The 14,193-nt window shown below is 47.8% G+C and overlaps 1 protein-coding gene across 3 annotated transcripts in view; it reads left to right on the plus strand.

Moving 5' to 3' along the window:
• COL5A3 (collagen type V alpha 3 chain) overlaps window positions 1–14,136 on the plus strand; it is a 162,955-nt gene extending 148,819 nt beyond the window's left edge. For all 3 annotated transcript variants that reach the window (XM_063119273.1, XM_063119272.1, XM_063119274.1), the window contains 10 exons: window positions 1,296–1,349; window positions 2,579–2,686; window positions 2,801–2,854; window positions 3,416–3,451; window positions 5,646–5,699; window positions 5,822–6,080; window positions 6,660–6,772; window positions 6,922–6,990; window positions 7,190–7,426; window positions 12,263–14,136. In XM_063119273.1, coding sequence (XP_062975343.1) covers window positions 1,296–1,349; window positions 2,579–2,686; window positions 2,801–2,854; window positions 3,416–3,451; window positions 5,646–5,699; window positions 5,822–6,080; window positions 6,660–6,772; window positions 6,922–6,990; window positions 7,190–7,426; window positions 12,263–12,409 — 1,131 coding nt within the window. In that variant the 3' untranslated portion in view covers window positions 12,410–14,136. The remainder of the gene's footprint in view (window positions 1–1,295; window positions 1,350–2,578; window positions 2,687–2,800; window positions 2,855–3,415; window positions 3,452–5,645; window positions 5,700–5,821; window positions 6,081–6,659; window positions 6,773–6,921; window positions 6,991–7,189; window positions 7,427–12,262) is intronic.
• The last annotated feature ends 57 nt before the right edge of the window (window positions 14,137–14,193 follow it).

The following is a 14,193-nucleotide window of genomic DNA, read 5'->3' on the forward strand; positions in this document are numbered from 1 at the left end:
GCCCATGCTCGCCTGCCTGGGAGCCGTCCTTGTGAGGTAGCTGGATCTGCTGGGACTCACTCCCCCAGAGATCTATGGCATACCTGTGCAAGGTACCAGCTCCTTTGTGCCCACCGGCCAATGCCTGCCCATGCCCACCTGTCTGCCTGCCTGCCCATGCTCGCCTGCCTGGGAGCCGTCCTTGTGAGGTAGCTGGATCTGCTGGGACTCACTCCCCCAGAGATCTATGGCATACCTGTGCAAGGTACCAGCTCCTTTGTGCCCACCGGCCCATGCCTGCCCGCCCGCCTGCCTGCCCGCCTGCCTGCCTGCCTGCCCGCTGTACTCCAGGAGTCCACCGATCTCCCGTAGCACAGCCACTTAGTGCGTACGGACAGTTTAAGTTTTCTGAGAAGTGAGCTCTCACTTCAACTCATGACAGTCATTGACTTCACCACAGCCACTTCGCGGTGGATGCTGTGTTCCTCCAGGATGTGGGTGAGGATTAGTAGTAGAAGCTGGTCGAGCTTCTCTCCCCAGTCTCGTCCCACCCCTCTTCTGCTGTAACCCCTCTTTGAGAAGCAACCTCTCACTTCAACTCAATGACTTCCGCTGTTTGAAGGAGGTAGCTGCTTATGGAGCAATTACAGTTATCTGAGAAGTGAGCTCACAGTTCAACTCATGATAGTCGTTGACTTCACCATAGCCACTACTTAGGCTTTGCCCAGTGGTTCAGCAGCAAACAAGCAGTCTTCTGTTTGCTCCATAATTGTTCTTCCACCTCTCAGAAGGAGACACTTGGTATGGATCATGCATTGTTGCTTGTTGATTTAGTGGGGTTCCTAAGAGATGAGAGGTTTGAACATCTCAAAAGGAAGCAAATAATGGTGACTTCTGGGCTTTTGTCTGCTATACTGAAAGTAAGTGACTTCACTGCTCCCTCTCCTTCACTGCTTAGGACAGGGGAAGGCATCATGGTACCCTGCAGATGTTTTGGATTACAACTCCAAAACAGAGACAGTGTGGCACAGTGGTTATTGCTTCAGGGTTTTATATTTTATGCGTGCTGCTTTGGGAGGGTTTACCCTAAATGGCGGCTTAAACAACTTTTTTTTTTAAAAAAAATAATCAATTCATTAAATTATTTATTCATTTATTTATTTAGCCCCATCAATGTACATGGTGCTGTACCTAATAAAACAATAAACAGCAAGACCCAGCCACAAAGGCTTACATTCTAATAAAATAAATATGTATTAAATAAATGTATTCAGTAAATACATAACCACTTAATGCAACTCTTCTCCTCTTCATAGGGTCCCACTGGGCTCCCAGGCCTCAAAGGTGATCCTGGCTACAAGGGAGAGAAGGTGAGCAGGGGCAGGTATCTGCTACCTGGTGGGAAGATGAAACCCAAACTTAGATGTTACAGTCTCCAATTTCTTAGTCTCCTGTTCTAAAAATGCTTTGTTGTGCTTTCTGTAGCCGCCTAGTTAAATCCATAGCTTGGCTTTTCACTTGATCTTAGTTTCAGATGAGGCTTCATTTAACGTGTGACACATAAAGCTGAATGAAGCTTGTATGGCAGTTCAACTGGGGCTTGATAAGCCTGCTGTGTTTGCACACTTGCCAAGAGCAACACAAACAGGGCTAAGGGTTGGCAGCAGTGGCAACATGTGTTTGGCTTGAAGGGTCACCAGTTGTGCAGACCTGCTTTAAGGTGGTGTTTGGATGTTGTTAGTTTGCGCAAGACCAAGTCTACATTGTGCCTTCCATTGAAAAGCGCCGCTCATGTTGACTGCAACAAGTGAAAAATGCTAGTCTGAATGGATCAAGTGAACAATTGTGTCTGTTGGATATCTACTCTTTATTATAGAGCATTGCTCTCAGAATCCTGGTTTCAAATCCAAAATGCAGAAATGGATCTTGTGTCTGGCTATGGACAAGTCATTTTCTGTCATTTTTCAGGCTGATCTTTCAAAACTATTTTGTGTTGCAGAGCTATAGTTTTGATGATGATGATTTCTTAGACATCTTTCTCAAGGCAACTGACAACAAAATGAAAACATAAAAAATGTAAAACATCTTAAAGAATAATCCACTAAATTACAACCACCCTGTAAAACAACTAAAACATCAGTGACAGCCATAAACAATTCCACTGATGCATTACACGGCCATCAAATGCCTAGCAATAGGGAAAAGTCTTAAATTAGTGCCAAAAAGTGACCATGTTGGCACCAGAGCATCGCATTTGGCCACCACCAGAAAGTCTTGTTGCCTTCTTCTGAACCTCCTTGTTGCCTTCTTCTGAACCTCCTTCAGAGGATGCACCTGGAGGAAAGCTTCAGATGTTGATCATAGGGTACAGGTAGGTACATATGAATCTGAATGAGAGATGATCCAGCGATATATATTTTTACACACATACATGCACCATCTGCAATATGCATGTGAAGAGTCAACTCCCCAAGTCTTCATGGCTGGAGCAGGTTAGAAGTTTCGGTACTTTCCCCTTTCCTGCTGCCCCTAGTTATGCCAGATTATGTCGTTCCTTGAGATCTCTCCCTTTTCCTAAGCATCTCCCCTTTCCTTCTAGGGCCATGCAGGACTCATTGGGTTGATCGGCCCCCCAGGTGAGGTGGGTGAGAAAGGTGACCAGGGGCTGCCAGGGAACCAGGGAACACCAGGCCCTAAGGGCGACCCCGTGAGTAGATGGGAGCTCAGCTCAGAGGGAGGGGTGGGGGCGGGGAGCCAGGATGTGAACAGGGACTCTTTGCAATTTGCACCCCATGCTGACGTTCTGCTTCCTCCCCAATAGGGAGTTGTTGGACCCCTCGGCCCCCCAGGCCCACCTGGCTCTCCCGGCCTCTCAGTAAGTGCCTCCCCTACCTACTTCATGCTGGATTCTAGATTGCCTCCAAAACAAGACCAAACAGTTCAGATCTCTGTATATGTGTGTGTTGCTTGTTTATACCATTTATTGCATGTAAATGGTTTTCTTATAATGCACTATACTGTTTTCATAAGGTTTTTCATTTTTGTAAACCATCCAGAGAGCTTTGGCTGTTGGGTGGTACAGAAATGTAATAAATGAAATGAATGTACAAGAGATGCTCACGGGAGTGAGGCCCAAAGATGGGCACCCAGACCCTCTTCTCCAGTACAACCCATTCCTTGCCTGTCACTTGTATACCCAGTTCACTTCCCCTCTTCCAAGTGCTCATGTGCCTCTGCTTTGTTCCTGCGGCCCTCACCAGTCATGATTGGATTTATTGGCACTTTTCTTCTCCAGCCATCTCCGCTGTCACCCCATCCTTGCCTCCTTCCTCCTGGACATGCTGTATCTGTTTAGCCCCCTTGCATCCGCAGTGCTCTCCTCCCTTCTCACACAAAACTCTCTATTCCTCATCAATCCATTTTGTATTTTCCTCAGGGACCTCTGGGACAAAAGGGCAACAAGGGGTCACCGGTAAGTAGTGCCAGTCCTAAGAGAGGTTGCCGGGTGGATGGGAAGGAAGTGGCAGCTTGGGGCAGGTCTATCTGCACTTCGAGCAACGACAAGCAAAAATAACAGTAGCGACAATTATAACCACAACAATCACCAACCAGATATTATTATTAAGAATTATTATGAATAGTAATTTTAATCATCATTATTAATAATACTAATAACAATAATGAATAATGTATTATTATTTTGAATTTCCGTGCTAAAGGTGCTCAAATTGTGGGTCAAGAACAACTGACTTCTGCAGCCTGTATAATCATAATAACAAACGTAACAAAAAATGCTTTGGTTGGTTGTTGTGAAATTTATTCTGCTTCTGCTTGTCACGCAGGAAGGGACAAAGAAACTGACAAACAGAAATCGGGTTTAGCTTCTCTCCCTATCTTCTGAGAGCTAGTTCATTAAGGTGGTAAACCGCTGTTTAGGCTGCACCATGTTTAACCGCAGGTGGAGACTTCCATGATTGAATGTTCTTCCATGCAGATTGAGACCCTCTATATAGAAAATTAGACACTGGCCTGGTTCAGACAACATGCTAAACCAGAGCTTTCCAAACTTTTCATGTTGGCGACACACTTTTTAGACATGCATCATTTCGCGACACAGTAATTCAGTTTTACTAGCAAACCGGAGGTTAAACTAACCCCTTATAAGAGATACGGACACATATATAAATTGTAATAACGAAATGTATGGGGACACAACATATCTCATGAAAACCTTTCATTTATATTTTTAAAAATATATGATTTGCAAGATAATAACATACATTTCCAAGACTTTTCACATTGAACCAATTTTGTCGAGCTGCGATCGAGCGGCGGTTGAGACGGTGTTCTATCAAAAAACTGGACCCATGGAATTTCTCAAATGCGTCACTTCAGGTGCAGCCGCATCACCTGAAGTGACACAGAATCAGCTGTTTTGACCTGATTATGCATACTGCGCATGCACAATACCTGTATGATCCCTCGACCGTGGTGTGCATACACGGACACGACGGAAGGGGAATATACTAGTGCACCATACTAATCGGCACCTTTGCTGCGTAAAAATGCATGCAAGTTGGTATTGCTTATTTCACATAGACTCAGAGGTTTCTCGTTACGTTTACGTGACGCACCTACACACTGCAGCTGACACCCTAACGTGTCGCGACACACAGTTTGGAAAGCTCTGTGCTAAACCATGCTGCTTAACCACAAAATGGATAATTTTGTGGTTGAGGCCTCATCTAGAGTATTGCGTCCAGTTCTGGGCTCCACAATTCAAGAAGGACGCAGACAAGCTGGAGCGTGTTCAGAAGAGGGCAACCAGGATGATCAGAGGTCTAGAAACAAAGCCCTATGAAGAGAGACTGAAAGAACTGGGCATGTTTAGCCTGGAGAAGAGAAGATTGAGGGGAGACATGATAGCACTCTTCAAATACTTAAAAGGTTGTCACACAGAGGAGGGCCAGGATCTCTTCTCGATCCTCCCAGAGTGCAGGACACGGAATAACGGGCTCAAGTTAAAGGAAGCCAGATTCCGGCTGGACATCAGGAAAAACTTCCTGACTGTTAGAGCAGTGCGACAGTGGAATCAGCTACTTAGGGAGGTTGTGGGCTCTCCCACACTAGAGGCCTTCAAGAGGCAGCTGGACAACCATCTGTCAGGGATGCTTTAGGGTGGATTCCTGCATTGAGCAGGGGGTTGGACTCGATGGCCTTGTAGGCCCCTTCCAACTCTGCTATTCTATGATTCTATGATTCTATAATGGAATGCAATCCCTTAACCATTTTGCGGTTTAGCAGCATGGTTTAGCGTGTTGTCTGAACCAGGCCATTGGGGGGAGGAAGGCATCCAGCCTAGTATTTCCCCAGCATCTTCTTTTCTCTATGCAGAGCAATGTTGTTGCATGCAGGAAGACCATTCGATCATGGGAGCTCCCTTCTGCAATATGAAATGGACAGCCTAGATGTGGGTCTACCACCTAGTAAAAACCAAGTCATAGAATCTGAAGCAGGAGACCAAGTAGGGCGCCCAGTGCTCAGGAATAGGGCTTCAGCGCCCTGCCCCATGACTAGGCCTGTGCTTTTCTCTAGGCATTGCCTACACATTTTTAAGCAGAAGGGGCTGTACATTTATGCTATGGCTCTGATCATTTTTCCTGCAGGGGCCTATTGGACCAAAAGGCGATCCAGGACTTCGCGGACCCCCAGGGCCACCAGTGAGTGATAGCAGAGAAACCTAAAAGAGGGATTGTCACAGGGCCATCATTACCTGCTTTTCTCTCCTACGTGTGGTGCCATTCTTTCTCTGCTTTTTTCCTCCCCTCTCCCTGCTTCCCAGGGCCGCCCAGCTGAGATGCAGAACCCTCTGCCTATGGAAAGTGGCCGCAAGAGCCGTCGCGACTGGGAGCTAGGGGAGCAGGGTGATGCACCAGGGGCAATGGATGCTGACCCCGACGCCGATGGACCGGCAGAGGTCCTGGCAGCCCTGAGCTCCCTACGTGACGAGGTGGAGCAAATGCGATGTCCGCTGGGCAGCCCAGAGAGTCCAGCCCGGGTCTGCAAGGAGCTTCAGTTTTGCCATCCCCACCTCACAGATGGTGAGATTGAGGAGGAAACACAGATTCAGAGGAGAGATGTGGATAGAATCAGGGCTAAAAAGAGGGCAGGGAGATACATCCAAGACAGCAAGAAGCGATAGGAGGCTTTTGTCTGATCCCTCAGTTGCAGTCTTCCCCAGCCTGGTGTCCTCTCCCCATGTGTTGGGCTACACACACACACTTATCCCTTACCATTGGCCATGCTTGCTGGGGCTGATGGGAACTCTAGTCCAAAACCAGAGGGCACAAGGTTGCTTTTCCCTGATCTAAGAGATAGACCTAAACTGGGTTTCAAATTTTAGCCTGTCATGGTGTCTTCATCCAAACTATGGGATTGAAATTATCCTAGTATCATGGAACTACAGTTCCCAGAGTTCCTTGCAGGAAGTGCAGATAGATAAACCAAGGAAAGATTTTAAGGAGCACTACTCAAAAAGAGTAGCTTGATTCTCTTTGTGGTTGGAGGGCATGGCAACTGTGCTTGAGGCTTTTGGTCTGTGTTATGGAGGAGCCATTACCACTCCCTAAGGGTCCCCCAACCTCTTCTTCCCTGACATCCATCCCTCTGTCCTTCCTCAGGTGAATACTGGATTGATCCTAACCAAGGGTGCGGCCGAGATGCCTTCAGAGTTTTCTGCAACTTCACAGCTGGTGGGGAAACCTGCTTATTCCCCGACAAGAAATTTGAGGCTGTAAGTAGCAGTCTTCAATATCGGTAGGGATGACTGGGGAGTGGGGGAGATGGCAGAGGTTTTGTGAGCCACTCTGGTGTTGAAGATAGATTCCTTGGCTCAGGTACATGAATGTAGCCTCCTAAAGTGAGCAACCAATGTGCCTCTAGGTACGACTCGCCGCCTGGAACAAGGAGCGACCAGGAAGCTGGTTCAGCACATTCAAGAAGGGCAAGAAGGTAGGGCTTCCCATGGTGTCACCCCTACTTACCTCCGGACAGGGTACAGTGTTACTCCTGGGCTCAGGATCGCGGCCCAAATTGACAGCCACTGTGTGCTTGAATGATCATGGCATGAACTGGGGAGAGAGAGAGGGGGGGGGCTTTCTGCCATCTCTCCAATTCACTTTGCCCATCTTCTCCCACTTTGTGTTCTCAGTTCTCCTATGTGGATGCAGATGGCAACCCCGTGCAAGTGACCCAGCTCACATTCCTGCGCTTGCTGAGTGCCACTGGCTACCAGAACTTCACCCTCCTCTGCCAAAATGCAGCTGCCTGGTATGAGGCCAGCACCGACAGCCATGCTCGAGCCTTGCGCTTTCTGGCCTTCAACGGGGTGGAGCTGATGCACAACAGCACAGAAGTGCCAGTCCGTGCCTTGTATGATGGATGCCAGGTGAGATCTCAGCCTTCTCCTCTCTCTCTCTCTCTCTGGCTTCCTGATGTGTTCACTCCCATGCATGACTTGGTGGGTCTCTATGACATGCAAAGCCCCAAAGTCGAGAGCCAGTGTGGTGGCTAAAGTGTTGGACTGGGAGTTGGGAGATTCAGGTTCTAGCATCCACTCAGCCATGGAAACCCACTGGGTGACTTTGGGCCAGTCACAGACTCTCAGCCCAGCCTACCTCACAGGGTTGTTATTGTGAGGATAAAAGTAGAGAGGAGGAGGATTATGTATGCCGCCTTGGGTTCCTTGGAGGAAAGAAGGAGGGATATAAATGCAATAATAAATAAAATAAATAAATATCCATCAGTTCATGGAAATGTGGCCATACGTGAGTGGGTGGGGAGAGAATCAGACTCTTCCCCCCTTACCAGTTGACTTTGCCCCAAATTTCATTCTCTTGGGTCTGCTTCCTCTACTTTGGCCACCTTTCATCTGGCAGGTATCCTAGCACTTTTAATCCTGCCAGACAGACTGAGATTTAATTGTTTGGGTTGTTTTGTATTTGATAGCCTTGCCCAGTTGGCAGTAGATGCTTAGAGTTCTTGGACCTGTGAATATAGCAGAGGGAGCAGATTGGTCCACTGACAGTTGATGTCACACCATTGACCTCTGCTATCCACTGAAAGCCATCCCCATTTCACAGATGGTGAGATCTGAGAGGACAGCTCAGAGGATGCTGCTTGTGCTACTCAGAGGATGGGTGGGACATTTAGACAGGGCATGTCTGCTTCCAAGGCAAAAAACCCCTCACATATTCCCCAACACAATTATCACCTTCCTGTCCCTCAGCTGTTTTATTTCTCCCAGGCCATAGCTAGACAGGGCTTTATCCAGGGCGATCCCCGGGATCGTCCTTGTGTGTTCACATGACGTACAAGGGATCCTGGGATCAGGGAGGGCTGATCACTCCCTTGCCTCGGGATCTCGCCCTCCACTTTAGGCCCGCTTTTTCCGTGGTCTTGGGATGATCCCGAGACCACGGAAAGTGTGGCCCACTGTTACAGTTTGTCCTGGCTCCTCGCGGTTACTCACAAGGAGCTGGGACCCGCGCACGGGGCGCAGAGCTCCTTAAGAGCTCTGTGCCCATTGGGGATGGTGTGTGTGGGGGGGGGGAGCAGGAAAATGTTCTGTGTTGTTGCTGTTGTTTAAAAAAAGACTTATCTTTTGCACATGAGCGTTCATGCACTCCTTCCTCTTTAAAAAGAACAAAACAAAATGGCGGGCGCGATGTACTCTCCCTCCAAGGTACTCTCCCGCTATGTGTAAACAGAGGGGGAGATCTCGCGATAAAAATATCACAAAATCTTCACCCCTCCGTTGCGGTAGACTGGCAGGTCTAGCTGAGGCCTCAGTCATGCCAGTGAAGTGCTGCCAGAGGAGTCATGTGAACAAGCAGACCAATGGAAGCACTGAACAGCTCAGTCACATATCTCTTAGACAAATGGGAGCTGCAATAAAAACACTGCAGTGTATTCTCACTTCCCAACAGGAGTATTTCTGTTGAGGATTCAAGCCAGCCAGCCACACCCTCCTCCAGATGCTGGTCCTGTTCCCCTCCCTCCCGCCCTCCCAAGTGACCCTCAATATTCCATGGCTCCTCATCAGGCAACATCTTTATTGGGTAGGGTGACCATCTGAAAAAGAGGACAGGGCTCCTGTATCTTTAACAGTTGCATAGAAAAAGGTAATTTCACCAGGTGTCACTTGTATGCAAGCAGCAGCTGGTGAAATTTCCTCTTCATCACAACAGTTAAAGCTGCACTCTTTTGTATCTGGTCACTCTAGTATAGCTATTGCAGCTTTAACTGTTGTAATGAAGAGGGAATTTCACCAGGTGCTGCATGCGTACAAATGACACCTGCTGAAATTGTGTAAAAATGGTTCTACTTTTGTTTTGTGGTTTGCCAGGCGCCTTTCTTTCTGTCGTCCACCCATCATCAGAATTAAGATTTTATTTATTGGTGAATTTGCAAAGTTCACATTTGCACAAATGTGAATTTACACAAATTTGCACATGCGAAAATGTGCCGTTCCCCCCACCCCACCCCCAAATGCACATTTTTACACTTTGGACAATGGGAGAAATGGGTATTTTTGGCCAATTATTTTGTGTTTGGGGACGGGGGCTTATTTTTCAATGACAAAATTTGTGCAAAGTTCCCGAAGGTTATAAAAAACGCCTTGCAAACCCACAGAGTCTGCCCAAGAGGGGAGAGGCTGGTTCGCTTTGGAAACTGCAGGTCGGATCCATAAAAATCCAAACTCATTTGGTTCAGTTGCAGATTTCTCCAACATCCCTATTGATAAGTAAGGATCTATAACAAAAACTAGCTTGTATGCAGAGTGGGGGAGTGTTTGTGCTCATAGAATTATCCCCCCAAGCAGTTATTTTTCAGCTTGGATCCTTTGAAAGTGCGGATCCACATCAACAAAGCTTTTCCTTCTCAGGCAGAATCTGGGATCTGGATGCCAGCTGGCCTGATCCACACCTTTTAAAGCTTCCCCCTTTGAGTTGGGAGGCTGCCACAAGCAGCCACAGCTGCAAGCAGGAACGGTTCTTCTGCCTGGGAAGAGATGGACAAAATGTGACCCGTGCTGTGTGCAAGTAGCTTGGCTGACTGGACCATCAGTCCCCTGTCTCTCCCTCTCCATTTTCTCTGTGCAAGTGCACTCTATCATCATCATCATCATCATCATTATTATTATTATTATTATTATTATTATTATTATTATTATTTCCCGCCTCCTCTCCCTCTGGATCAAGGCGAGGAACAACACCAAAATAATAATAATAATAATAATAATTATTTCAGTCCCACCATCTTCACAGGCGCGCTTGGTGGGAACATGGGAGAGGGCCTTCTCGGTGGCTGCTCCGGTGCTCTGGAACTCTCTTCCTGGGGAAACTAGGCTGGCTCCCTCCTTGATGGGCTTTCGGAAGCAGGCTAAAACTTGTTTGTTCCAGCAGGCCTTTGGAGAATAATCTGGCCCTCCATCTATGTTAATGTTTTATAATTTTGTTGTGTATTTTAAATGTTTTATGGTTTTGTTTCTCCCCCCCATGTATATTTTAAACTTTGTAAGGCCGCCTTGAGGCCCAGCATTGGGCAAAAGGCGGGATACAAATAAATATATTATTATTATTATTATTATTATTATTATTATTATTATTATTATTATTATTTATATAGCACCATCAATGTACATGGTGCTGTACATAGTAAAAGAATAAAGCAGCAACCCCCTGCCACATAGGTTTACATTCTAATAAAATCATAAGAAAACTATAAGAAAGGGAAGAGAACACACCAAATAGGCTCAGGGGACAATAAAACTAACACTGTGAAAGTAAGAACAGAGTCAAGTTCTAAAAATTGTAGACAAAATAAAAGTTTTCAATTGAGCTTTAAAAACAGTAATTGAACTCGTGATGCGCAAATGCTCTGGAAGAGAATTCCAGGCAAAAGGGGCAGTGATAGAAAATGGACAAAGCTGAGCAAGAAAAGAGGAGACCCTTGGGCGGGTAAGAAACATGGCATTCGATGAGCGAAGGGCACGAGCGGGGCAGTAGTGTGAGACGAGAGAAAAAAGATAGGAAGGAGCTAAACTGTGACAAGCTTTGAAAGTCAACAGGAGAAGCTTATATTGGATTCTGAGGTCAATTGTAATACATAATACATGTGCAGTTGGCAGCAGAGGGGGCTGTTTGGGGTTGGGGTGGTCTCTTCCTTTGTGTTTTTAACCAGATTTAACATATTTCTGCAAACCTTGGGGTTATTTCAAGCATGCAGTTATCTCCTTTTCTTTGTAGGTGATGCCCTTTGCCAGCATTCACCACCCCAACTGTGCTGCCATTTGGAATGACGCTGGGTGGAGCATTCCTCCTGCCACATTCCCAGTCCAAGCCTCCCAACCATGTCACTCCTCACCCTTATCAGCCTGCTGTGCCCACAGAAGCACTCGCTTTTTCCAGTTGTCTATGCTTCCTAGCACACACACTTACTGAAATAACAGAGGAGCCTGGTTATTTCCCCCAGCCCCAGAATCTGGTTTTCTCCCAGGATCTCCTTCTCCTGTAAGCCATGATGACCAAAGGCCACCTTCAAAGGCCACCTTCACTGTGATGACTCTGCAAAGTCCTTAATCTGCCCCCTGTCGTTTATGGCTTGTCCCTTTAGTTGGAACTGTTGTACAGAGACCCTTTGGCATTGGGGCATCCTGTTGGTGGAACACTGAGGACGTAGGTAGAACCTTGGCAGAGCAGAGTTGGGTTGGACATGATGGCTTTCTTCTAGTAGATTCCAAGGCTGTCTTCAGATTTTTGTGGGCTCCAGAGCAAGAGACCTTCCCCCTTCCCTTCCACTCACTTCCCCCTTCACCATCCTACAACTCACACCTTCTGGTGAGAAATGCCTATCATGGCAGGGGAGGCACGTTTAACAACAGAACAAAATATTCCTGTTTCCTGTCTTCTGAGCGAGCCACCCCTGCCTCTCTAAGTTTGGGGACATTGCCTTCTTGACCCATCTTTTGCTCTGCTCTGTAATTTTATGCTTCCTCAACCACCTCTGGCCTCTAGGCCTTTCCTGAGCCCTCCAGTTAAACAATGCCATCCCCTAATCTTTCAACATCTTCACCCAGCAAACACCCACAATGCAGCTGCTTCAATAACCACCATGCACTTCCTACGTTGCTGCCTGATTTCCTCACTTCTTCTGCCCCTGTACATCCCCATCCTCTCACCCCCAAGATCTTGCTTCCAATGCTATCTTTTCTACCCTCCAGGTGCGCAAGGGCCAGGAGCGGACAGTTCTGCAGGTTCGGACGGGACGCGTGGAGCAGCTGCCGTTGGCCGATGTGGCCGTTCAGGATTTCGGGGACACCAACCAGAAGTTTGGCTTTGAGCTTGGGCCTGTCTGCTTCAGCGGCTGAGTCCTTCAGAGATGGACAGCCCTCTCCAGACTGTGGGACTACCACCCCCTGAGAAAGAGAGCGCTGAAAGCCCCTTCTCCCTGCATTTGGGGAGTGGGCTGCAGGAGAGGAGCCGGCCCTGCAAAGACCTGCCGTTGTATTTAACCAGATGACAGCCTCCTATTTATGCGGCCAAGGTCCCTTGGGGCCGGGACTCTTGGGGAGCGGTGCAGGGCCCAGACTGAGCCAGGGCCCTCCCTTTCTGCTGCCCCGACAAATGGTGCTATTACGCCGCCTTAGTGAAGCACTGGACTGACTGCCCGGCACTGGCCACCTGCAGGGATGGGGGCAACAGAGACCACATCCCACACTGTTGACCTTCTCCCACCACCACTCCCACCACCACCACTAATAAGGGCATGGAGGCATCAAGATCTTGTTTGAAGCATCTTGAGAACTGGGTGTTCAGGGCCAATCTATTGGCACAACCACCCAAAAAGGACACAGGGATTGGATGGGGAAAATGGTGGGGTAGAGCAAACCAATGAGCAACCAAGGGCATGGAGCCAAGGCTTAAGGACTGAGCAGAGGGCATCCAGAGCCTCCATGTTGATCCTATTTAATTCAGTTCAATTGGAAGGTACTGTCTTGGCATGACAGTGGTATCCCACTCTTACCATTTAATCTGGATAGGACAGGTCCCGTTAAGAACCTTGACAGAGTAGGGGGATGGGTAGGGGTTAACCCCACCAGAAGATGCCCAGAGACTCTACTTGGAGCCTGCACCCCCTTGTGGCTGTTCTTCACTGTTGCCTGTTCCTACTCCAGTGCCCTAACAACAAAGCCAGGGGAGCTGGGAGAGGCTGAGCCTGTTCCCCTCTTTTTGTCCTCCACAAAAAACCCAGCTATGAACCTGAAGTTATCTCTAAGGATGGGTGAACAAGCAATTTTCTCCAAACACCCAGTTTGAAGCTCACCTCGTCTCCCACTTCTTCTTTTTTTGCAAACGGGAAAGGTGTGTATTTTGAATGGTGGTGGTGGTGGGGGGAAATGTGCACGTTCTAAAGAACACACCCAAAATGTGCAGTTTTCCTCCATAGGGCAAAGCATAAAAATTAGCATTTCTTCTAACCCGAATGCGAGTTCAGGAATTTGCAAGCCTTTTCAGAGAACATGCATTCGGGTTCAGGGTTGCAGTCGTGGGACGCTTGCGCGGTTTGCAAGCACTGGTGAAATTCGCATACATCCCTAGTTATCTTCATGCTTCATGAAGAGGAACTAGTAGCAGTGCTCTCTCCACCCCGATCACCCCTGTCTATCATTCCGTCCATGTTGGGGCAGAGTGTGGAGGATTCTGGGTCCCTGTTTCTTTTGGCAGATGCCTTTAAGATATGGCTTGCAATTCTGACATGCGCGTCCCTCTGCGGAGGGAGGATGACGTGGTGCAGGTTGGTTCCCAATTATCCCAGAACCTGTCATTCTAACAGGTTCCCTGTTTGCCCAAAGCCCCTAAGAGTGGATACAGGACATAAGGCCTTTAAACCCTGTGCCTGTCCCATACTCAGACCTTAGCACTGACCTTACTTCAAACTCTGGTGCTATAGATGCCTATATTTTGTATGCTTCCTCCTTGTATCTCAGGCTGTGGCACCCACCGGGTATGTGCGTGTATGTTTGTGTGGGTGAGTGGGTGTACGTGTGTTTGTTACTGTATCATCTTAACAACCTGTATTAAACCTCAGAGCGTGTGACTGGCCCGCTATCTCTGTGTCAACTGGCTGTGCTGGAGGGACCAGCCAGGTCAG

This window comes from Elgaria multicarinata, chromosome 3 (genome assembly GCF_023053635.1).
Source record: "Elgaria multicarinata webbii isolate HBS135686 ecotype San Diego chromosome 3, rElgMul1.1.pri, whole genome shotgun sequence".
In the NCBI taxonomy this organism is placed as follows: domain Eukaryota; kingdom Metazoa; phylum Chordata; class Lepidosauria; order Squamata; family Anguidae; genus Elgaria; species Elgaria multicarinata.